The 25,584-nt window shown below is 40.5% G+C and overlaps 1 protein-coding gene across 1 annotated transcript in view; it reads right to left on the bottom strand.

The window, feature by feature from the left end:
- Positions 1-8,125: 8,125 nt before the first annotated feature.
- Positions 8,126-25,584, bottom strand: part of akap1b (A kinase (PRKA) anchor protein 1b) — a 44,054-nt gene continuing 26,595 nt past the window's right edge. The window contains exons 7-11 of the mRNA XM_049576636.1: positions 25,099-25,249; positions 19,471-19,538; positions 16,854-16,927; positions 16,702-16,767; positions 8,126-13,780 (exon numbers count right to left, since the gene is read on the bottom strand). Coding sequence (XP_049432593.1) covers positions 13,718-13,780; positions 16,702-16,767; positions 16,854-16,927; positions 19,471-19,538; positions 25,099-25,249 — 422 coding nt within the window. The 3' untranslated portion in view covers positions 8,126-13,717. The remainder of the gene's footprint in view (positions 13,781-16,701; positions 16,768-16,853; positions 16,928-19,470; positions 19,539-25,098; positions 25,250-25,584) is intronic.

The raw sequence follows: 25,584 nt of genomic DNA, 5'->3' as shown, positions 1-25,584 counted from the left end.
GGCAACCGGATGTCATATCAGCCACAACACACTGAGAGCTTCAAAATAATACACATGTGCGTATACTGTGGATGATGTGCAATATTAAAATCAAGATTTAAAAAAGAACACATATCATAGATCTTTGTTACCCACACGTGCATGATTATAACAATTATAAATGAATAAATACAATATGTTCATAATATGTAGACCACTTAAAGGGACAGTTCAGATTTTTGGGGGTTGTATGCGGTATTATCGATAGTCAGTGTTTTCTGCACACCCCCAACTCGGAGAAGCAGGCTGGAGTACTGCCACAGAAGCAAAGCAATATACTGCTGCTGTGGATGTAGGCCATCAACAAAACTTATTTTAGCCACCTTAAAAAAGAAAAAAAAAATCAGTTTAAGAGTACACAATGCTGAGTGTATTTTCGCTGCTTTATCAATCTTTCCAACAGACAGCTTATTCTGGAGGGAAAGCTTTTAACGGTTTCAGTTCCGCATCTACACTCTTGTCAAAGCCACCAGACTCTATTGAAATTATTTTAGCACGCTGAACACATGAACTGCTGGTATACCACTGCCTTGATCAGTTAGTTACTTTGCATTATTGTGACTTTGGTGAATCTGAACTAATCCTAAACACCAAAGTCTCACAATAACACAAATGAAAAGAACTGTTCGGGGCAGTGGTAGACCAGCAGCTCCTGTGTTCAGCATGTTAAATCATTGCTTTTCTCAATGGAGTCTGGCTATATTCTCAATATAGCATACACTTAAACTGATAGTGACATTTTGTTGCTGACCTATCCACAGCAAAAGATTGCTTAGCTTCCATGTCAGACATCTACTGTGTGTAATATACTGTCTATGGAAAGAACCCCATACAACCCCACTTAAGAAAACTGAACAATCCCTTTAAGTCACTGATAAGAATATGATCTACAACACCATAAAGATGCAGTTCACAAGCTCTAAAGAAGAATATCAATGGAAAAGTTATTCTTTTGTCATTTTATTGAGGGTAGTCCAGTAATAGTAAGTGTTTATGGTAATATATGCAATATGATAGTGTGTATAGTATGTAGGAAAAACAAACTAACTCACCAGCTTGTCAAATGAAGAGTAAAACAACATTTAAAAAGCCTACTGACAGTCACTGACTGCATAAAAATATTGTGTTTTTATACAACATACCAAATATAATTTTTTTTTTGTTTTGGTATAAAATGATGCAAAATATGTTAAGGATATTTTCATTTGATGGAATACTATATCCATAAAACATGGCACCCTATGGTTGGATATTAATTACAAAGCATTATTTTAGAACAAGAAGACACTGTATGTGGTTATTTACTGTCACAGGTGTAGGAAAGTTATCTATTTAAATAAACTGTACATAAATCAAGAGTTAAAGAGGTAAATAAATATGCATTATATTCACTACATCACTACTCCTTTAAGCACATTTTAAAGTTTATTTTGAAGGCCAGTTTTTTTTGTATCCTGTCTTTTTTCATACAGCTTCTGGGGCCTGGGGCCCTTTAAACACCACAGCAGATGAATGAACACTAGACAGACAACAACACAGGTTTCCAATAGATGGCTACCTGGAAAAACTGAGATGGATTTCAGTGTGAAGCTGCTCCTACTGCAAGGTTAGACTTCTCCCATAATGCAGTTCAGCACAACAACCCTGGCTTGTAATTCTCCATCATTAAAACTATGTCAGATGGGTGAAAACAGGTCATCTTAGGTAATTCAGTTAACTATTACCAATGATTCACTGTCAGTTATGGTCATTTTTTGACTTTGAGGAAGGTGTTATTATTATTATTATTATTATTATTATTATTATTATTATTATTATTCATCCATTCATTTTCATAACCGCTTATTCTCTTGAGGGTCGCGGGAGGGCTGGAGCCTATCCCAGCTGACATTGGGTGAGAGACAGGGTACACCCTGGACAGGTCGCCAGACTATCGCAGGGCTGACACATTGAGACAGACAACCATTCACACTCACATTCACACCTACGGACAATTTACAGTCATCAATTAATCTAATCCCCAACCTGCATGTCTTTGGACTGTAAGAGAAAACTCCACACAGAAGGGCTCCTTCCTGGGATTGAACCAGGAACCCTCTTGCTGTGAGGTAACAGTGCTAACCACCACACCACCGTGCCATCCTAGAATTATCATTATTATTATTAGTAGTATTAGTAGTAGTAGTAGTAGTAGTTGTTTGTAATTATTATCATTGTCATCATCATCATCATCATCATTAGGGTCCAGGCAGCATTCATTCATTCATCTTCTAACCGCTTCATCCTCTTGAGGGTCGCGGGGGGGCTGGAGCCTATCCCAGCTACATCGGGCAAGAGGCAGGGTACACCCTGGACAGGTCGCCAGACTATCGCAGGGCTGACACATAGAGACAGACAACCATTCACGCTCACATTCACACCTATGGACAATTTAGAGTTATCAATTAACCTAGTCCCCAATCTGCATGTCTTTGGACTGTGGGAGGAAGCCGGAGTGCCCGGAGAGAACCCATGCTGACACGGGGAGAACATGCAAACTCCGCACAGAAGGGCTCCCACGCCCGGGATCGAACTGGCAACCCTCTTGCTGTGAGGCCAGAGTGCTAACCACCACACCACCGTGCCACCCCGTCCAGGCAGCAACCTATTAAAAATTATGAAGTTCATGACTCTGTTTTTTTTTCAAAAACTGTAGAACTTCTTAAACCTATCTCCTCCCACAATTGTTGTTCAATTGACACCAAACTTGCTACAGAGCATCTTCAGACTGTCCTACAAAAACTATGTTTCTCAGATTTTTGATTTATCAAAAATTGAGCCTACAGTGCATCAAAATGTTTGACTGTAAATGGTACTGTAAACATATACTTGCAAATTCTTGCTAAATAAATCTTCAATGTTCATGAAAAAAAAATGACAAAATTCTAGAGTCACAGTAGATGATGTGTGGCAGAGGTTGTGAGTTCAAGCCTCAGCTGATGCAAAAGGCAGATTGTGTTGCTAAATTCCTAAATGTCTTCCAATTCTTCTGCTTGTTGCTCAGAATTGTCTAAAAATGCCCGGACCCGACCCATCGCTGCGCAGCAGCTATAATTATTATTGTATTTATTGTTATTGTTATTATTATTATCATTATTACCATTATTATACGCATTATATAGGGCTCCTTTTAATATAGATAAAAAATCAGGGACACTATCTCAGAACCACTCCAACCTGTGAAATTAGAAATGACCATAGAGTTGAATCAGATCCTCTCTGACACAGCCAACAACAACATTCTAAGCTTCATTAAGGCAGCATTTATCACAGGGCCGTTAAACTGGACTGAAACACAGCAGTGGCGAACCTGATCTAGATGGTACAACAGTTGTTGTTATGATGAACAGCATAATTCAAACCTGTCTGTAGTGTGGTGAGGACTGCAGATTGCAACCAGCTAAAACCTCTCCAGATTAGAATTCATTCAGTGTTCATTGTTCAGGAGGTTTTCACTAGGAGCCGAATTATCTGTAGAGGTCTCCTCCTCGCCAAACAAACAGACCAGGCGATTCAAACCATTAAAAACACTGAATAAAGCAGTTTGACATTACAAATCAGTCTTTCTCCATCACTGTTCGGCATGTCCAAGACAGGAAACTAGTCCAGCGCCTGCTCATGTATGCTCACCGTTTTTTCTCTGATAACTTAAGATCCAGACATTCAGAAGGTTTTACAGGGAGCTAAGTTATCCACAGAGGTCTTTTCCTCTCCAAAAGAGACCCAGTGATTTAAACCAGTAAAAACACTGAATAAAGCAGTTTCATGTTAAAAATCAGTGTTTTTCTGTGGCCAACACGAAAACACAAATTTCCCTGTCTAGATCCAGTGTGTTTGGTTTGTCCGCTCTGGGCTACTGTAGAAAAATGGTGGTGCAACATGGCACGAAAACTAAAAAAACAAAAAAACAAAAAAAACTAAACTAAGCACAAAAAGTAAGGAAATTTTTGTTTGGTAGATTATTTCTTTGTTGTAACAGTGCTTTTTGGCAATAAATCTTATACTGTTGGAAAGTCTGTTTATTTCCTTTTTAAATGGTACCACATTTGTAAGGTACATGCATTTGTGGGATGAGCAGCAGAGCTGAGTATATGGGTTGCACCCATGAAAAATGCCTGATTGGCACTTGTTGGTCAGTTGGTGTCTGCTCCAAGAATTGGCATGCCACATTTGACTGATCTGGATAGGGCCAGTGCGATAGGGCAACTTAAGGCTGGTGTTCCACAAATCCAAGTTGTGGCATTATTTGGAGTGAGCCTTAGTACCGGCTGCAAACTGAAAACCAACGGGGATGTCAGAGACAGGCTGCAAAATGGGCATCCCAAGAAGAAGACACCCAAGAAGACTATTTCCTCATCCTGTCAGCATTTAGGAACCGTAGGCAGTCTTCTACAGATTTGCAGTCAAGGTTTGCAGGATGATATGGTTGACAGCTCTCTGCCCAGACAATCAGGAACAGACTGCACACAGCCAATCTCTGGTCTCATAGGGCTGCCAGGAGGCCTGCCATGACTGCCCTTCACCGTCAGGCACATTTAAACCAGTAAAAACACTGAATAAAGCAGTTTCATGTTAAAAATCAGTGTTTTTCTGTCACAGAGGGGCCTCTAACTATGGTGGCCAACACGAAAACACAAATTTCCCTGTCTAGATCCAGTGTGTTTGGTTTGTCCGCTCCGGGCTACTGTAGAAAAATGGTGGTGCAACATGGCACGAAAACTAAAAAAAACAAAAACAAAAAAAATTAAACTAAGCACAAAAAGTAAGGAAATTTTTGTTTGGTAGATTATTTCTTTGTTGTAACAGTGCTTTTTGGCAATAAATCTTATACTGTTGGAAAGTCTGTTTATTTCCTTTTTAAATGGTGCCACATTTGTAAGGTACATGCATTTGTGGGATGAGCAGCAGAGCTGAGTATATGGGTTGCACCCATGAAAAATGCCTGATTGGCACCTGTTGGTCAGTTGGTGTCTGCTCCAAGAATTGGCATACCACATTTGACTGATCTGGATAGGGCCAGTGCGATAGGGCAACTTAAGGCTGGTGTTCCACAAATCCAAGTTGTGGCATTATTTGGAGTGAGCCTTAGTACCGGCTGCAAACTGAAAACCAAGGGGGGATGTCAGAGACAGGCTGCAAAATGGGCATCCCAAGAAGAAGACACCCAAGAAGACTATTTCCTCATCCTGTCAGCATTTAGGAACCGTAGGCAGTCTTCTACAGATTTGCAGTCAAGGTTTGCAGGATGATATGGTTGACAGCTCTCTGCCCAGACAATCAGGAACAGACTGCACACAGCCAATCTCCGGTCTCATAGGGCTGCCAGGAGGCCTGCCATGACTGCCCTTCACCGTCAGGCACATTTGAGCTGGTGTCGGCAACACATGCACTGGAACCTGAACATGTGGAGGAACGTTATGTTAAGCTATGAGTCCAGATTCTGCCTATGGCAGTTGGATTGTAGGGTCAAAGTGTGGAAAAGACGTGGAGAACGCTTTGCTGATTGCTGCACTGATAGAGTAACATCGTTTAGTGTAGGCAGTGTGATGGTATGGGGCGGCATCTCCCTCACTGGAAAAAACGAGGCTTGTCATAATTGGAGGGCAATCTCTGTACAGAGAGATATCAAGATGAAATTCTGCAACCAGTGGCAATCCCATATCTCCACAGTCTGGGACCAAACTCTGTCCTCCAAGATGGCAACGCTTGCCCCCACAGAGCAGGGTTTATCAGAGACTACCTCCAGAATTTGGGAGTGGAGAGGATGGAATGGCCTGCCAACAGTCCTGACCTCAACCCCATTGAACACTTGTGGGATCAGCTTGGGTGTGCTGTTCGTGCCAGAGTGACCAACACAACCATGTTGGCTGACTTGCGACAAATGCTAGTTGAAGAATAGGATGCCCTTCCACCTCAGTGTGTGACCAGGCTGGTGACCAGCATGAGGAGGAGGTGCCAGGCTGTTGTGGCTATTTATGGTTCTTTCACATGCTACTGAGGCTCCTGTTTGTTAAATGAATACATTGTTAAATTGCAAATATGTCTTGTTTCTTCAGACTTCAATCATTCAATCCACCAAACAACACTAAGAGTCAACAGCAAAAAAAGCTGTTTGGCATTGGCAGAGAGGATTTGGCAAATTTTTCATGGGTGCAACCCACATACTCAGCTCTTCTGCTCATCCCACAAATACATGTTTCTTACAAATGTGGCACCATTTAAAAGGCAAATAAACAGGCTTTCCAATGCAATAAGATTTATTGCATTGTTGCAACAAAGAAATAATTTACAAAACACAGATATCCTTATTTTTTGTGCTTAGTTTAGATTATCGACCGAATCATACACCAAAGATACTTACTATATTCCATTCCTGCAATATATCACCCTGAATCCTTCGCACTGGACCTTTAGTGTATATCGCAAGGCATTGTCTCATGTATGCATCTTATGAAACTATGACAATTCACTCTGCTGCATGGGATTTGATGTTTATTCTCTTAGCCTCTTAAATAGTAGACAATTTGGAAGAATAATCCCAATACAATCAATGAGGGCCAAATCATCACCGTATTAAGTTGATAAAAATGGTGCCTTACAGTATATCTATATGTTTTGGCAATGCCCAGCAGTATTCTTTTTATCCAGGAAGTTATTAGAGTTTTATCCAGGTTTCTGCAGAGAACTATTCCCTGTTGTCAGTCTGAACTGCTCCTAAAAGACAGCTCCTCTTTTAAATCTGTCAATTTCAGTTTCTCTATGGGTTACACAATCCCTGTACATTTTTATGCTTCCAGGGAATACCTTACTTTTCAAGGATTGAACCGCTGATCTTCTGATTTGTGGATGACCTGCTCTACCTTCTGAGCCACAGCTGTCCCACATTTAAGACTTTTTTTGATGCCACTCGGCAGGGGTGGGTGATATAGCCCTAAAATAATATCACAATATTTCAGGATATTTTTGCGATAATATTCTTGATGATATGACAAATATATTTAAAAATATATATATGTTCTATTATTGATTTAAAAAAGTATTGCAACAAAATAAGTGATCTAGTTTTACAGTTTGCTTTCAAATATTCAGTAAAAACTAAAGAAAAATGATCTCTCATTTCTTTAGTTTGTGAACAACATTAACTCAGAGTGAGATTCAGATTCTGTATACAATAATAATAGTTCAACAAAATAAAATCTACCACAAATTACACATTTCCCAAATACAACCCTGGGATCTCTACATATCAATCAACAGCAAAATCCTAAACGATTGAGTTGGTTTTTTTTCCACCTGGACCTTTATGCTCTGCCATTTCTCCTCTAATCATCACGCTGTAACCTGTGACAGGCTGTTATGCTAAAATAACTATCGCACTGTCACGTTTTTTTTTTGTGGAGCTGCAAGCAATACGTGGGTTTACATTACCAAAGGTTTAATAACTTGACGACACCGAGAGGAGAGAGAGGAGGAGGAGAGACACTGTGCTGCTGCTGGAGGAGCTGCTGAATGAGTTCACTCTGCAGGCAGGGTAACTTGTGGTAACTCACATTCTGAGTGAGTCTGAAAGGTCTGGTGCTGTTCAAAAAACAGGGGAGTGACATGCAGCAAAGGGCCACAGGCTGGAGTCGAACCCGGGCCGCTGCGGCAACAGCCTTGTACATGGGGCGCCTGCTCTACCACTAAGCCACCAGCACCCCGTTAAGGCCTTGTTTTTGAAAAAATAAATTCAATGCATTTAAGACTTTTTCGAACATCCGTGTTAACACTGTTCTTAGATACAGGAGAAAATTTCCAGCACATTTTACTTATTCTCTAATTTTCCATGTGTTTTCCATGACTAGAAAATTAGTTATCTGCTTTTCCAGGACACGAAGGAGCCCTGGTAGCCCCTGTTGTACAACTTCATCTGCAGCAGGAGCACTTATTTTGCACCAGTGATCATCATTAACTGCTCTTATCAGATGTCCACTGACCAACAAAGCAATGTGACCAAGACTTCCCATAAATCCCTTCACCAATGAATGTGGGAAATTAAAGGACCATAAACACTTCCAATAACTTTTATTTTTTTCCCCTAATAGACCTGTACAATCAACAAATCAAACTTAACATGAGCCTAGCAAAACTGATCTGTACATGTCAAATGCTTTTGGGCACAAGAGCTTCACACCCATTTAAATAATCAAATGATGACTTGTCTAGCTATGCAAACACTGAAAAATCAGTCCCACAGCTTGAGAACAATGAGTGACTGAAACAGAGGCAGGATGAACCAGAACAAACCAAACAAACAAAAAAAAAATGTTCCCTTTATATCTCTTTCTCTCCAGTGTTATAGAAAAGTACAGTCAAATATCTTATTTACAGAGAAATGAACAAAACTAGTTTGATCAAACAGATGCTTGAAGGTGTGGTCAGGGGCTTCTGGTTTGTTGTCTTAGAGCAGGGGGGAATATAATTATCTGGATTTAAAAAAGGAAGGACAGATAGTTCGTGTGAAACACAGAGGAATAATGCACACAAGCCAGCAACAGACAATATGGCTACTGCTCCAATTCCAGCACCAACTTGAGGACACCTTCTTCAAGAATTTCTACATCTCATATGTAATTATTTGTCAAAATGCCTAATTTCCTATACATCTCATTTTTCTCTGTCAAGCACAATCATGCCCATTTCTTCCATCAGCTGCCCTCAGGCAAACCATTCCTGAGATACATTATTAAAATGAAGTATTATTGAGGAGTTGTAGTGTTCTTTACATGTTGACAACAGTTATGCAGTTAGCTTTCCTACTTCTTAGTTGTGTCAAATGTAACACTTTGAGGGATAGTTGGGATGTTTTAAAGTTGGGTTGTATGACGTACTTATCCATAGTCAGTGTATCAAATACAGTTGATGGCGGTTGGCACGGCCCCAGTTGGGAGAAGCAGACTGGAGTCTGACACGGAAGCTAAGTAATGCATGGCCCTGGATGGCAACAAAACAGATTCTGATGCAATCTTTTTAGATGCAATCTAAAAAATTCAATACAAGTTTAAGTGTACGCTATATTTTGAGTATTTTCAGCACTTTACCGTTAACAGCTTCAGTTCCCCATCTATGCTCTTGTCAAAGCCACCAGACTATATTGACAAAAGCAGTAATTTTAGCAAGCTGAACACAGGAGGTGCTGGTATACCACTGCCATGACCTATTAATTAGTTAATTAGTGTTATTGTGTGACTCTGATGAATCCCCACTCACCCTTTTCGACGCCAAAGTCACACATTAAAACACACAAAAAACTGTTTGAGGCAGTGGTAGACCAGCAGCTCCTGTGTTCAGCAATACTCAATCAGTTTTTCTCAATGGAGTCTGGCTTTCAAAGGAGCGTTAAAATGGCTTTGTTTCCCCATTGGAAAACACTGGCTGATGTTAAAGCAAAGCAGTGAAAATACTCCCATCATAGAGTACACTTAAACTGATACTGATTATTTAAAAGGTGGGACTTTTCTTTTAGATTGTTAAAATATTTTTTGTTGCCGACCCCTCCACAGCAGTACATTGCTTAGCCTCCATGTAAGACTCCAGCCTGTTTATCCAAACTGGAAAAACTTGCCAACTGACATCTACTGCATGTAATACACTGTCTACGGATAAGTACCTCATACAATCCCACTTCAAAAATCAACTATCCCTTTAAAGCCCAACCATTTCCCCATTCTGTCAGTTTAAAAATAAAGCTGCCTTATTGCTAGAATAACAGTGATTTCATTTCCATTGAAAAGACACTGAATTTAAAAATATGAAACACATGTTATTTAGATTACAGTCATAGTGGAAATGAATGCCTTACAGGGTTCATTCAGCCCCCTCAGGCTGAATCAAACACTGAAGTGCAAACACAGGAAGGTCCGATTCCATATCATTGGATAAACATTGTGATTCAGTGTCTGAAAAAATAAGTCTATACCACAGTGACAAGACACATTCAGATGAAGATTAAACTGAAGAGAAACACATAGTCAGCGGGACCTTATTCTCCAAATGTAGTTTTACTAATCCAGAGGGTGGTTTCAGAAAATATCAGCAGGATTACTAGAGTAAATCAGCCTATTTTTTAGTTTAACAAAATAGGTTTAATAATTTCTAAGTTATCACAGAAACTCCAAAGTTTCTATACCAGTTCTCTCTTCATGTCTGTTTTCTTCACTGTGGATGGAGGTGATCTGTGCTTCACGTTTGTGTTCTTAAACCACGCTTCAATTAATCTGACCACGTTAGTCATGATTTGGGTTTAGGAACATTCACTCCTGGTTTGTTAAGATTACTGAAGCTAGGCCTTTTACAACAAACCCTTCTCTTATGATCATTCTCTATGAAATCCCCCTCAGGCTACCGTGATGTTAGCCTGCTAAAATGATCTTGTCTCATCCAGCAGACTCTGTGTGTCAAACACACTTAAAGAACTGATCTTATTAAAGGCTGGATTACATTACCTTGAGTGACACTGTGTTCTTTTTTTCTTTTTTTTGGAACAAAGACATCCAGCCTTTGTGAGAATGTGTAATTACACTAACATGTTGATAATTCTCAGTAAGAAAAAAGTTCCCATCAGGGGCCTGTATCACACAGTGAGATTAGTGGCTTGCTTCAGGTTTTCCGGGATCACAAAGCTGGCTCACTTTTAACCTAGGAATATTACTATGGTAACATATGCTGCACTGCTGTCAACCTCCTTTGCTGACTGAAGATCTTTGGAAAGTATAAGTCATCATCCTGACATCAAAACTAGAATAACTGCCTTATGTTTGTATGCCTCCACGAACCCATCGAGTTTCTCTTAGTTTACATCCATGTCTGTGAAAAATGGATCTTCACACACATCTTCTCTCCCCCCCGACAGAAAAGCTATACGATCAGGCCAGTTTCAAGATTTTGTGTCACCAATTTAGTATCTGACCAAATCATAGTAAGTGAATGTATTCTTGAGTTTAGGCCATAAACATGTTTTTTGAGGACACACTGATCTTGACCTTTGACCACTTACTTCAAATCAGTTCATTGAGTCCACGTGAACGCTTGTGTCAAATTTGAGGATATTCCCCCAAGGTGTTCTTTAGATAACTGCATTCACGAAAATGACAGATGCAACGTCACAATGACCTTTGACCACCAAAATCTATTCAGTTCATCATCAAGTCCAAGTGGACATTTTTGCCAAAATTACAAAAAAAATAAATAAATAATAATTCTTCCTAATAGTGTTCTTGAGATATCACGTTCACTAAAATAGGACATATAGACGACCTGAAAACATAATGCCTTCAGCCATGGCTATCGCTGCTGCGAAGGCATAACAAGGTTACAGTGAAGTGACAACTCATGAGTAGAATCACTTTGTTGCATCCATTCTAGGTTTAAAACAGAGTTTTTGAAAGCTTATCGGGTGTAGGCTTCTTTTTCCCTCTCTGCCCAGGCAGCAGAACAGTTATTATTTTTGAGGTTTCATGTAAATCACACTTATGAATTTTGTTCATCTTTAGGAGAAAGCACAAGCATTTATTCTGTACTACATTAAAAGCCACACACACAAAAAGACGTACCTATACGTATTTGTAGCCTCGACTTAATGTCATATTTGAATTCAAGTTGTCGTCATAATTACACATTTCTTTTGCTGCCTCAATAACCAAGTCTCCCCACTGATATCATCGTTTCATATCAAGTATTCCATACTCATGGCTCTGATGATGATGTTTGTAATAAAGTCAGAGTTAACTGATCACCAGCTTCGTGATATCAGCTTTCAGGATCACCACTGTCAGGCACAGTGAATCCAGGCTTAAGTTGAACTTGCTTGCTGATACAGGTCCCTGAAACCCCGAGTTATATTGACATTTCTCAGGTTTGAGAACCTGTTGCTATGACAACTCATCCACATCAACTTTAAGATAGCTTTGACGAAGTGGCAGATCCCGCGGTGTGTCGAATCACCTTATCCACATTTAAAGAACAAGGCCCTGCTGACAGGTTAACAGAGACCACTGAGGCTTTCAGCACAGTGAAGAGCACAGAACATCTGCGCTTCTTGGCTGCTTCACCATACATACTAATGACACACTGGATTCAAATCAACAGTTAATATCAGGTTGACACTGAAGAGCAGCTCTACAAATTAAATATTGTGTAGTGTTTCTTTCCCATGTCAGTGAGAGTTTGGTGGTTCCCTCATTGTGGGACAACAGCGGCACTCTGCCTTCATAGTGAAACTCACTAATTACAGTGAAAATCCTCATTTCTTTGGAATTACTTAAACAGAGGACACCCATGAGACATTCAGTTATTTGACCAACATTAAATATTGGTAATGGTAAATCACTAGCAGCTTCATTTCCCTTCAGATTTACATGTTTAACCAGTTTCCATATACCAGCTTTTTTTAAAAAAAAAAAAAAATGTTCTTGAGAGGGAAAAAAAAAAAAAAATAAAAAAAATAAATTGTGCTCAAATTATTGAAAAAACAAAAAGAAAAAAATAATCAGCTTTTGGGACTTTGGGGGCACTAAATATAGGCATTTTGGGATGCTATCACAAAATTGGAGTGGATCTTTACAATTATGTCAGTCTTTAAAAACAGATCAGATGTAATTTGAGGATTACAAACGGTCCCTATGTGATGATCTGCACTGTCAGTCTTACGTTGCCTCACTGACAGAAAAATGCATCTTGGAAATATGAAAGGAATCTTGCCCAACTTAGAGTTCCAATTTGAAAAGTTGTTCAACTGCATTCTGTCTGGTAGGTTGAAATTCCTCTGTACTCAGTGCAAGTTGGTGGAGAAAGGTAGAGCAAAAGCAACCCGCTTGCTCCTCTGTTCTTGTTGGAGGTGCAGCAGCAGCTCTGGACGGAGACCCCAGAGAAGTCCGTGTCTCTTGAGACCGCAGTACCGGGCAGACCAGCTGGGTGCTCGGTACTCCACCAGGGACCAGCCTCTGCTCTCTGCCACGTTAGCACCCGTCAGTCTCCATAACCCTCTGCCACCTACATTCTATCCATGCAAAAATCTGCTGAATTAACTCTGAAAGTAGTGACTTACAGACGACTATCGCTGAGGTGTCAATGAAACTCTGACTGTTGAAATGTCTCCAGTCTGATGGAGGTGTTTGTCCTTCCACACAGCATGATGATCCAGTCAGTGAGCAAAGGCCCAGAGCAAAAATTAAGGTAGGATGGGGAAGGAAAAAATATTGGTTCGACCTTTATTTAATTACAATATAGACTTTAAAAAATTATTTTTTTTACAAGTACCTCTTTCTTTCCTTCTGCAAGTTATTTTTGTGTACAAGACCAAGAAGGGAGAGGTTGTCTTATTTCGAAGCAGTGCTGTTCTTGTAGATTATGCCTGCAAACAATTTTTAATTTCTTTTCAAAGGAATGGGGGGACAGAGGACAAAAAAAAAGAAAGAAATAAAAGGAAAAACAATCTTCTTAGATCCAGTGGTGTGTCTGGTGGGGCCAGGAGCCCAGCATGACCTGGGTCCCAAACTGCTGATCGCAAGAGATTAGGATGTGTGTGTGTGTGTGTGTGTGTGTGTGTGTGTGTGTGTGTGTGTGTGTGCGCGTGTGTGCGAGATCAGAGCATGTTAGGAGTTCAAAATCCATCCACCCAAACACTGAGGGCCCTCTCCGCCAGCGTACGGTTAACAGAAATCACCTGAAACAAGAAGAGAAACATTCGGGTCATTTACATGATGGATAAATCAATAAAAGGGGAACTCTGGTATTTTTCAACCATTTTCTCGTGTTTTTGTGCCAAAGTGATTCATGGTGGGAAAATCATTTTTCTAATTGGTCCAGTATTGAGAGAGAGGGCTGCAGTTGGTAGCCATGAAAAAAGCTACAATGTAGCCAGTCAGGGCAGGTACACACTGTTAATTTACCATTCAAAGTGTTTGTTTTTGTCACTGACAGGCTCAGATTGTTATTCTGTGTCAGACATTACGGAATGAACACTGCAGAGAAATCAAACTTTTTTTCTGTACCTTTCACTTGTCACATTCTGTTTTGTGTCCCGGCCTTGCTAAAGGGGAAGTCCCATTATAATCCTGCAGACTTCTTCAATGTCACTGCTGAATATTTAGCTGATTTTGAGACTGTGATAATATTTTAAATAACACTGAGCTACACTTTCTTCTTCAACAAAGCAAGCTCTATCCTCCACTGCTCTCTCCAGCTCCCACTAACTTTTTCACCATTTTCATCCTGCAATAAGTCATTTCTCAAGAGATTTCAGAACGAAAGACGAAGACTTCTCCTTTAGCAGGACTGGGACACACAACAGACTGGAATGAGTGACTGGTACAGAAAAATGTTTCATAAAGATGCAGACACACCAAACCAACATCAAAGAACTAGCAGCAAAAAAGCCAACTGTTGCGTCATCTACATCGCCTCACGTCGCCTCAAGTCGCCCTGTGTCAATTGCATTTGAACATGGTAGGGGTGACCCCGAATAGTCAATGATTCTTTGATTCGATTCGGAGAAGTCTGATTCGGCTGCCAGTCTTGCCGTCAAAATCGTCGCAAAATGTGGTTATGAAACAAGACCATACCATTCTGACTATATGGGGGTGCTCACTGCTGCTGAACATCTTGATTTGACATTGAATGTATTTGTTTTCTAGTAATTCATGATATATAGCCTATTTTGATACAAACATCAGCCTAATTTCTGTTAATAAAAAACTGAAAATGACGTGTGTGTTTAATCAGTAGGCATAATCATTACTAAGCATGAATAAATCACCCAGTTGCTCGATCCAAATAAGCTGAGGTGAGTGAGTGCGCTGCAGGACCATCAGAGCAGCATCGAGGCCTACAGTGATTTACAGTGGCGGAGTGCATAAACAAACACTTTGGAGGAGGTATGTGCTCTCAAATCAAACTTTTTTGAAGGATTATTAGTTTACCTGAAGTGTCTTGAAACGAATTTCACCACTGATTGTTTTCTTGATAGACTCTGATTTTTTATGTATTTATTATCACTAGTGTGTCTGACCAGACAGTTAGCCTGTAAGTCCAGCCAAAAAAAAAAAAAGCAATAGTGAGGGAGGAGATGAGATATTACCTGCACTACAACAACTTTTATGACTAATTCCATCAGGACAACAGCACAGTCATGTGATACTCACCAATCTCTTACACTTAAAAAAAAAAAAAAAGAAAAAAAAAAAAAACAGAAACACTGTTCTTACGTTCTTATTGATTTATGTCAGTTGCCTCTACTTGTGTTTGTTTTCACATTAAACACATACCAGGAAAGGAAGACATTATGTTCACTGATGCATTTGAAGGCTTTCAATGTGAAATGTCAAACATCTATCTGTGAGACATCACAGAGACATCTGTGAGATGTCAATCATCTACGCAGGCAGAGTTGAGTGTCATTCAGTACGTTTACATGACATTAGAGAAATTCAATTTACTGTGTTAGTCCAACTAAAACTGGACTTTTAAAATACATGTAAACATGTTAGTCCGACTGACATTGTACTAAATCAAACTTTTAAAGTCAGACTAAGACACCCAAGTAATACGATTGGGAGTCAAATAACTCCTATATGTACACAGTCAATCAAACTGGCCTGTGCAGCATGCGCCACGTTTCCGCCGCAGGCGTTGACCTGGAAGTCAAATAGCATTAAATGGGATAATGTGCGTCTCATCTGTATAAAACAGTAAAGCCTACCCCATGGATGAAATGGACAGAGCTGTAAAGTTGTCCACCATGGTACCAGTTTCCCGCTAGTTGACCATAGCTAACTTGTTTGTCAATTGTTTTGTCTGTGACATGACAGCTCAATCGGAAAAAGGTCCAATACTAAAAAGCTGAAAGGGTGCATATCGACACCTATGGTAGCGGAGTCAAACATCTTTGGTCAATAAACTGATTCCCCTTACCTCTTTGTACACTGGGACAAGGACAATAGTCCAATTAAATAGCCTAGTCAAGCCATTCCAGCTTCTCAGGCAAAGCTGTAATATCAGCTAAACAAGATTGTATTAAATGTTTGCCAGAAAGTTGAAATGTGTCAGAGAGTGGTCATTTTAAAGCTATTCGACATGGCTACTGACAACCTCAACCCTACAAAACTAACAGGTGTACATCACATACATTACAGAGCATTGTACTATGAAGGTCATTTGCAGACCGGTTCTATCTAAAGCGCAGTTCAGACTAAAGATTCACGACGAGACAAGTTGAAACGGGCAACTACTTGCAATGCGCTGTTCAGCAGCATTCTAAAAAAATTGCCGGTTCACACCAATGCAACTAGATGAGACGGTCATCTCTATGCAACAACTCTCTGTACTTTTGTTCTGATTTCCATCTTTTCAAGCTTATTTTGTGACTGAATATAATTTGTAGCTTCTTAAAGTATGAATCAGGATAGTGATAGTGAGGTACTGGCTACAGCTGCATTTGTAGCAGTAATGAAAACGAAAACGAGCATCAGATGGACTGTATTCATAATAAATACAACACAATAATGTAACTAACCAGTGCAAAATAATCAGTCAATGAAAATGTGTGTGTGTGTGTGTGTGTGTGTGTGTGTGTGTGTACACACGTACCTCTTCTCCAACCATATTCCACAGGTGGACTAGCGGCAGGCCTGTGTTGTTATCATAGTTTGAGACCTTTACACAGAGGGACAGGCAAATGGACAGTTAATTACAGTTGAGTGACACTCTGGAGTTTATCTTAGCATGAGAGGTGATCTGACCTGTGCGAGCAGTGCCACTCCCCTGGTCATCTCCTCCAACGCTGATGTGGCTTCTGGTGAAAAGCGATCCTCTCCTGATAAGACATTTTAAACATCACGTCACAACAACATAAGAGGAACAACAGTTCCAGTCACGCAATATCTGTAGCTTTCACACAGCTTTTAAGCCCAAATTTGAAGCAAAAACTAAACTAAGGCATTTCATATGAATAATACCATGCATCTATGGAATATTTGAAGGTTTTCTGAAAATCTAATGCTACACTGCAGTGCTGGCTTTAATGTGTATGAATGTCATGAAACAGTTGAATAAAAGCAATACTGTGGAATATTTCAGGGTTCTTGAAAAGCTTACGCTATCAAATTTGTATGAATGTCATTCATAAATTGAATAATACCCATGGAATATAAGATTAACTTCATAGAGATTAAGCTGAGGCTCACATTCTATGTTTACAATTTCCAATAAAAAAACATAACTTGTCTTGCTATCTTGCTATTGTGAGAAAGAGGACACCCTGATAAACACAGTGTGTAAAATTTGTGTGTGTTGTGTCAACAATATGATCAAGGCAGCAGGTTGTCTGGTTCTGTCTGTAAAATGTATTCAGCACTCTGTGTGTGTGTGTGTGTGTGTGTGTGTGTGTCTGCCCAGTGACTGCTGGGTCAGACAGTTAATCTTATGGAGATTTAGATGAAGTACTCTTCTCAAACTGCTGGCATTTAAGCAGTATATGATATAGTATATAATATAGCAGTGTGAAATTCTGTATGTAATGTCTATAGTGTCAAAAATGCGAGCATGATCACAGGGAAGAAAACTGGCACAATCTACTGTCCTCCAGGGATTTCAGGTCTCATTTAACATGGAGTTCAATGCATGAGTTAGTGGAGTTTCTCACTTTCAGGGTCACTGTGCCAAATGTGTAAGTCTGATTGCTTCCAAAGTAGTGCTACACGATTAATCTAATCACAATCGCGATGTCAGGCTGTGCGATTACGTAACCACATAAAAGGCTGCGATTTGCGATTTAATGTAAATAAATGTTAACGTGTGTGCCTGTGAACGTGACTGCCTCTCCTGTAGTGTGTGGAGTTTGTTGACATCACGCCCACAAGCTATCCTGGTGCGTACAGCCAGCGTGCAGCAGTGAGCAACACAGATGCTGAAGAAGAGCATGAGCTCGACCATGAACAGGCTGAGTTGGTGGTGAAAAAAAACGTCTGTTACATGGTGATACTTTGGATTCAGGCACGGCGACGCTGAACAGAAAGACGTGTTGTGTAAGTGTAAAAGTTAAAGTCACCACGTCCCACGGTAACACGACCAATCTATATCAGCACTTGAGACAGCACAGAGAAAAGTAGGAAGAGTGCATGCGAGAGAAAGCCGTGTAACGTTAAAGACAAAGAGACAACTGAAAGCCGCCAGAGCCTCATAAAACAACATCCACAGTTACGCAAACATTTGTAAGTGTCACAGGGAAATCATGGACTCCATAACAAACTATATAATAACAAATGACAAATTGAGCAATTTTGCTCGGGTTCGGCCCACTTGACATGCTGCTGTATTGTGCCATGGCGTGCTGGAATTTGTCATTTGGGGACAACGCCTGAATGCAACACAGGCTCACTCCGCTGTAGGTACAGTGCCGTGCTGCGCTGCTGTGTGAGCAGCGTATTTGACTGTGCTCAGTCTGTTGATGGTTATTAACACACTGTCCATAACAATAACTATGTCAGGTCACTGCCCCCTAATATAATGTAGGGGAAAGACTGAATCAAGCAAGAAGACTAATGATACCATTTATGTATTATATTGTAATTGCAATCGCGATATTGTCCACCGTAATCTCAATCGCACATTTTATAAAATCATGCAGCACTATTGCAAAGTAACATTAATTCAAAGAGCACAATTTTTTCTCAATTTTTTACCAAAAATGATGTATACAGAGTAAAAACTGTAGGTGTGACAGCGAGTTAAGAGAAATGCTTAAGAATCTCTCTGCACTGACAGTTGATTCCCTGTGCTGTGAACATTCCGTCCCATAGAAAATCATAAAATCTGAGGGCATTTTTAACATGCCACATACAAGTCTGAATATTTCAAAAAGTTTGAATGATATTTTAAACATGAATAAAAGTGAGAATGTACAAAAGATGGAGAACATTTTAAAGTGTGAATGGAATTTCTACGTGAATGTATGAATGAAAAGGCTTTGTCAATGCATGAAAAAGCAGGAATTTATGTGAAGTTTGAAGACTGGTTGCAATCATTTGAATGGGGAAAAAAATGCTTGAAAAAATTGAATATTTTGGAAAGTATGTATGAAAAATCTGAACAGAAGCACACATGCCTAATTGAGCTCAATATTTTGATGTTTGACTGAAGTTTCTATGTTGAAAAATGTGGGAAGGAGTTAGATGACAAAAATGTGGTGGAATAATATTAAAGATATAGAACAACATAGCTTTTGTGTTCACACCCATTTAGCTGAATTCACGTTAAAATGCAAAGTGTTCAACGGACTGAAATACAAGCACTGTTGTTGTCAAACTGGTGTTGCAGCTGCAAGTGTTTAAATCATGTGTAAACAAAAACAATGCTGACCTGGAAGTGGGGCAATGTTGTCGAGCAGTACTTCAGCACCTTGAAATGGTAGCGTTACAAAATCAGACCTGAAAAATACAATGAAGCAATTTGTTAAAGACCATTTATAGAAATATGACTCATGCCATATGGAAATCAGGGGAGAGGAGGAACAACATGGTTAGATATTTGTAAGTCTGTGATAAAAATTAGCATCCATGTGTACTGGAGCTGTACTAGGAGAGGATAGAGGCATGGGAGTTAAAAAGCACCTGGAAAAAGTTGGTGTTTTTCAGATTTCAAAGGGTGTAGCTTCCAGTTTCTGTAGGACTCCCAGTGCAATAATGAGTTGAATATAAAAAATCAGGAGGAAACCAGGAGGTTGTGGTATAGACTTAGTAGAAACCAAAAAACCCAGGGTGGCAATCTTATCTCTTTAAAGTGATATTCTCTTTTTATTAACTGAGTTTTTGCATCTGTTCAGAATTCTGTTTGTACTGTTAAAAATTATTGTAATATAAGTGCCTTAACACATACTACAATATTTTCATTCATGGAAAATTAAAATGAGAAATGCACTTCTATGATTATACATACAGAAGAGCTGTTTACCCAGAAAGGTATTGGAAGGAAACTCTATTTAGAGAAGCACTTCCATTATGCTTGTTAGTAAGTGCTGATGTATTGTTATGTCTCATTAATGCTCAATATTAGATATGGAGACGGACGAAGCCTTCTGTCCATACTCTGTGTTCATTATGGCCATAATTGTGCATGCTTCTTTAAAGCTTATGGATACAGACACAATGGAGCAGTACCACTAAAGATCACAGAGGCAGTCTAACTTAGTTCAAAAGAGATTTTAAAAAAGGCCAAACAGAACAAAACAATAACAGGCTCATTCAAGATGAGGCAAGCCTGCGCAGATTCGATCACCGACAATGCATGCCGGTGAGATTTGTTTCTGACTTCATCCCGGCTCGCTCCGACATCTTGCAAAAGTGGGCAGGGATATTCTCACAAGATTGAGGCAGCTGCAGTTTTTAGAGCCAAGAGCTGCAGCTGCTCTCCACCAACTGTAAGACCAAGGGCATGGAAATGGCTGGCTCTTACCTGATCTAACAGCTGATTGGTTTAGGAGTTGACTCAACAAGATGTTATTTTTTTAAATAAACTTTTCATTTTTGTTGAATTTCAGAGATTCAAATGTTATTTGTCTGATTTGAAGGTTTTAACAGAGTACATGTTGTGTGACTGACGGTGAAGTTTAGTAGTCAGAGACTAAATACATTCAACATAAACTATACATAGTCAAATGTATATTAACATTGGACTGTTTTAATTATTGAAGGATTTGGGAACACAAAGACTTGTGGTCAGTGGGATGTGAGGATTCTTAAAATGTGTGCAGATGTGAAGCCCTGACTATATCTGACTGATCTGTAATGAAAGCTGTATTTCTTTCCTCCGTGTTTGTTGATGTTTTCAATGTATTTATGTAGTTGAGGGGACAGGTCTGCTCTGCAGCAGCAAACTGATGATGCTGATTTACATGACATTTCATGTAAAATGGAAAGTTTTTAATAAACTACTCCGTCATAATTAAAACAATTGGAGACTCTGAACAAAACGATATACAAGTCTGGTAACATTTTCAATAAATCGGCATCAGATCTGACAGAATGTGGGTGTTTCTGCGACTTCCTGTACACAATGAAGGCTGCTGGGAACTGTTGGGAAACTGTCCAACTTCACTGCGACTTTTTGTCACCACCTCCTGCTGCAGCCGCCTGATCTCTTCCACTTTCCAGGCAAGGGGCAGTTCATCTCAAATGAGCCTAATATAGTGAAAAGAATTTTCCATACATATGTTGCAATGTATTAAATGCCCTCACAGACCACTGCCATCTTAAAAGGTACATTATTATGACCTCCTCCACTGTTCTTCAGCTCAATGAGAGAAAACTGAAGTTATTTTATTTGGACCACAGCACTTGACTGCTGGAGGGGTCGTGGGAATTTGTGCTTTGTTGACTTGGGGAGGGTTTATGGCCACGTCCCTGGGGGGGGGGGGGGGGGTACTGCGGGAGTGCGGGGCACCGGGCTCCCTGCTACGAGCCATCCAGTCCCTGTATGACCAAAGTGAGAACTGTGTCCACATACTCAAAGTAAAGTCGAACACATTCTCGGTGGGTGTTGGCCTCCGCCAGGGTTGACCCTTTTCACCGATCCTGTTTGTTACTTTCATAGACAGGATCTCAAGGATCAGCCGGAGAGAGGAAGGGGTCCGGGTTGGCAACCTCAGATTTGCATCTCTGCTTTTCGCAGATGATGTGGTTCTGTTTGCTACACACTGTGACCTCCAGCATGCACTGTGGCAGTCAAGATGAGCGGTCAAGATGAGAGTCAGCAGCTCTGAAATCTGAGGCCATGGTTCCCTGCCGGAAACCAGTGGATTGCCCTCTCCAGGTTGGGAGAGGGTTACTGCCTCAAGCGAGGGAGTTTAAGTTTCTTGGGGTCTTGTTCAAGAGTGAGGGTAGAATGGAGTGTGTAATGGATTGGTGGTTTGGTGCGGCTTCTGCAGTGATGCAGGCTCTGCTGGTTGGTCGTGGTGAAGAGGGAGCTGAGCTGGAAGGCGAAGCTTTCGATTAAATGGTCCATCTATATCCCAACCCTCAACTATGGTCATGAGCTCTTGGTAGTGACCATAGTGAATGAGATCACAGATACAAGCAACTGAAATAAGTTTCCTCTGTGGGGTGGCTGGGCTCAGCCTTAGAGATAGGGTGAGGGTCTCAGACATCCAGAGGGCACTCTGAGTAGAGCTGCTGCTCCTTCGCATTGAAAGGGGTCAGTTGAGGTGGTTCGGGCATCTGATCAAGATAACTTCTGGGCGCTTCCCACTGGAAGGAGGCCCCAGGGCAGACCCAGAACATGCAGGAGGGATTACATATCTCATCTGGCCTGGGAATGTCTTAAAGTCCCCCAGGAGGAGCTGGAAAGCGTTGCTGGGGTAGCTATGTTTGTGGCGTTTTTCTTGGTCCGCTGCCCCCGTGACTAGGGGTGAGGTTTTTTTTTTTTTTTTTTTTTTAGGCGGGAGGGGGGTGATACTAATTGTTGACTAAATGTGATAGACTGTGAATAGGACAAGAAATGGTGTGAGACCAGGTTTGGCAACAAGTCAGTAGCCTACGTGCTCCGTTCTATTAAAATGGCACGTTTGTTAAGGGGGTCGTTCGCCAGTGGGCTACAATGAGTACCGAGCCATCAAATCACAGCATCCGTGGTGAGAGGACATGGAATTGTTTGCGCTTTTACGCATGGGTCGGTGGTGAAGTGGCGCACATGACTCGTGCTACGGATAGACGGATGGACGAGCCACATATTTCGGTGCCGCTTAAAAACAGGTAATACATCTGGCTACATCTTTCCCACGTAAATATCCGTGATCCCCTTGACCCGCGTGCGTAAAAGCAGACACAATTCCGTGTCCTCTCACCGCAGACGCTGTGATTTGATGGCCCGGTACTCATTGTAGCCCACTCTTATAAGACCCAACAATAATAATAATAATAATAATAAGTTACTGTGGACCTATATGCCATGCTCTTTAATGAAATTACCAGAAGAGTTCGCTGAAAAACAGGTAATGTCAGCCTGAATTACTTGCCGTGTGCGTCCCCGGTGAAAATTGCTGACATATATGGGAAATACGGTTTCTACAGGCTCGCCATAGCTTACTGTCAGGACTCAGGGACCAGAATTCGGGATGGCAGACCGTCGGAATGGCGATATTTCAGAGTGGCAGCCTGTAACCGTTGGTTAAATGGCCCGTTCAGTTGGTATTCGGATAACTGGGGCTTTACTGGTATAATGCAATAGCACCACCCAGCGGACACGAAAAAAATTACCCACTCTAAATGTTAAGAGATTTTTGTACACAAACTCACCCCTACTCGTGACCCGGCCCGAATAAGTGGATGAAAATGGAATGGAATTTGACTAGCATTATTCCTCCTCATCTTGGCCCATTGGCCCCCTCTGTTAAATCACATGTTGAAATTCTTGGAACCATATTTGATTCTGAATTGAAGTTTGTCAAACAAATCAGTCAAGTTGGAAAATGAAGTCTCATGAAGCTGCACACCGTCTCCAAACTCAGATCAATTCTCTGTACTTCTGACTTGGAGAAAGTCATCTATGCCTTCATATCGTCCCGCCTCAATTAATGCAACTCGTTATATTTTGGTATTACTCAGGTCTTGTTTATCCTGTCTTCAACTAGTCCAAAATGCCGCAAGAATTTTAACAATGTCAAAAAGAGGGAGCCCCTTACCTCAATTCTTGCCTCCTTACTAGGGCCTAGAGATATAGACAAAAATTCATATCCCAGTATTTTCAGGCTGAATGGCGTTGCACAATATATATCGCGGTATTTTCTACTAAGTGGGCTACATGTGTTCAGTTGCAAGCTGATCCATGGCTGAAGTACTCTACAGCCCTGCCGTATTATCAGACTTGTCTTAATTGGAAAAAAAAAGAGCTGCTAACAAAGTTCTGCTAATTAGTTGATAAACATATTTCAATTCCTATAGAGTCTTAAAAATAAAAGTTTAGTTATTTTGTTATTTAAAAACTTTTATTGTGAAGCAGCAAAATGAGTTGAGTTTTCAAGCGGCAACTTCACACAACTTCTAATACAGCTAATAGCGAACGTGAAACAGTAAAACAAAGTAGATATCTAAAGTTAAAACAGGACGCAGGAGAGACACTAAACTCAAAACCCCCAAAATTCAGTTAAAAGCTACAAACTACTGAGAGCTGAACACACAGAAACTTTTAAAAACGCCTTTCTCTGGTCTCCTGCGGACAGAGGAGAGGAGAGTCTCACAAGACACACGGTGGTTGCGTGTTGAGTGCGGTCGGTGAGACACCACTGCTACCCGCTTGAGTGTGGGTGGTCTGGCTTTTAGACCTACTCCAGAGAAGGAGTAGGGGCGCAGCTCGGCATGGCACCGCACGTCTATACTGATAACGGAAACACAAAAATCGGTGTGGCCAAAAGTTTCAGAGGAAAAGGACCACAGTATTGTACATGTGCTACTGCAGTAATTTTACTCATCTCATAGACTGATTTAGTATAGCTTGGACAACATATAGACCGATGTCGCATTGAAGAGTAATTAACAGACAGATTTAACAGAGGAGCAGCTCTGTGTCTCTCTGAGTGTTGATGGAGAAACTGCTGTCTGGAGAGCATGAATGAGCAGAGATGAACTGATTGTGATAAGTTATCATTACTGTTATTATTCTATTGCTATTGTCACTCTAATTTTCGTGTTTCTCTCCTCCCTTTTGTTTTTCTCTGTGAGCTGTAAGAGCATTTGGATCAACTCTGTTTGTGTTTAAAGCGTTGTATAAACAAAGTTGACTTGACCATTGCCTTGTATGTTGTTGTGTGAAACTTTTGACTCTGCCCTCTACTGCCATCTATTGGCTGTATCTCTGCCATCATTAAGGATGCATGGAAGTATGAGGGCAGTTTCAAACAGACATCTATTTTCGTACATAAAGGGAGTAAATGAGCCCTGAGTTGCACTGTTCTTGTAGATGATACAGTTTCAATACAGTGAGACCTCTGACACTCACCTTATTTGCCGTAGTGAGTCGATCTTAACTCTGTCATAGCCTCCATAATCCACATATCTGATCTCCACTTCATTGGTTTCCTTGTAGAAGGTGATGACCTGAGCTCTCCACCAGGCTCCTTCCACTGCTGGAGCTGCACATATCACACCAACTGCACCACACACAGACAAAAAGATAATTAAAACTGCATGTAGCAGTACAATAATCACTAACCCCTAACCCTTGCTGACTAAAATTCATGTGTAACACTTTAAAATGATGAAACCATGATGAAATTCAAAGTGTGGTTTCTTTCTGAGTTTTTTGGTTCTATTGTTTTGGTAAATAGTTATAATATTTACACTGAAGACAAACGATCCTGTGTTGCTCGATTTGTACTTCAGTTTCTAGGCTTTTTCTGCGCTCTGGGCATCTGTTATGGTTACATGTATGATATAGCTGTGGAAACTGGCCTTATTGCCATCTTCCATTCTGTCTCCAGTTGGT

This window comes from Epinephelus fuscoguttatus, linkage group LG5 (genome assembly GCF_011397635.1).
Source record: "Epinephelus fuscoguttatus linkage group LG5, E.fuscoguttatus.final_Chr_v1".
NCBI classification, from domain to species: Eukaryota; Metazoa; Chordata; class Actinopteri; order Perciformes; family Serranidae; genus Epinephelus; species Epinephelus fuscoguttatus.
This window is presented reverse-complemented; position numbering and strand designations above follow the sequence as displayed.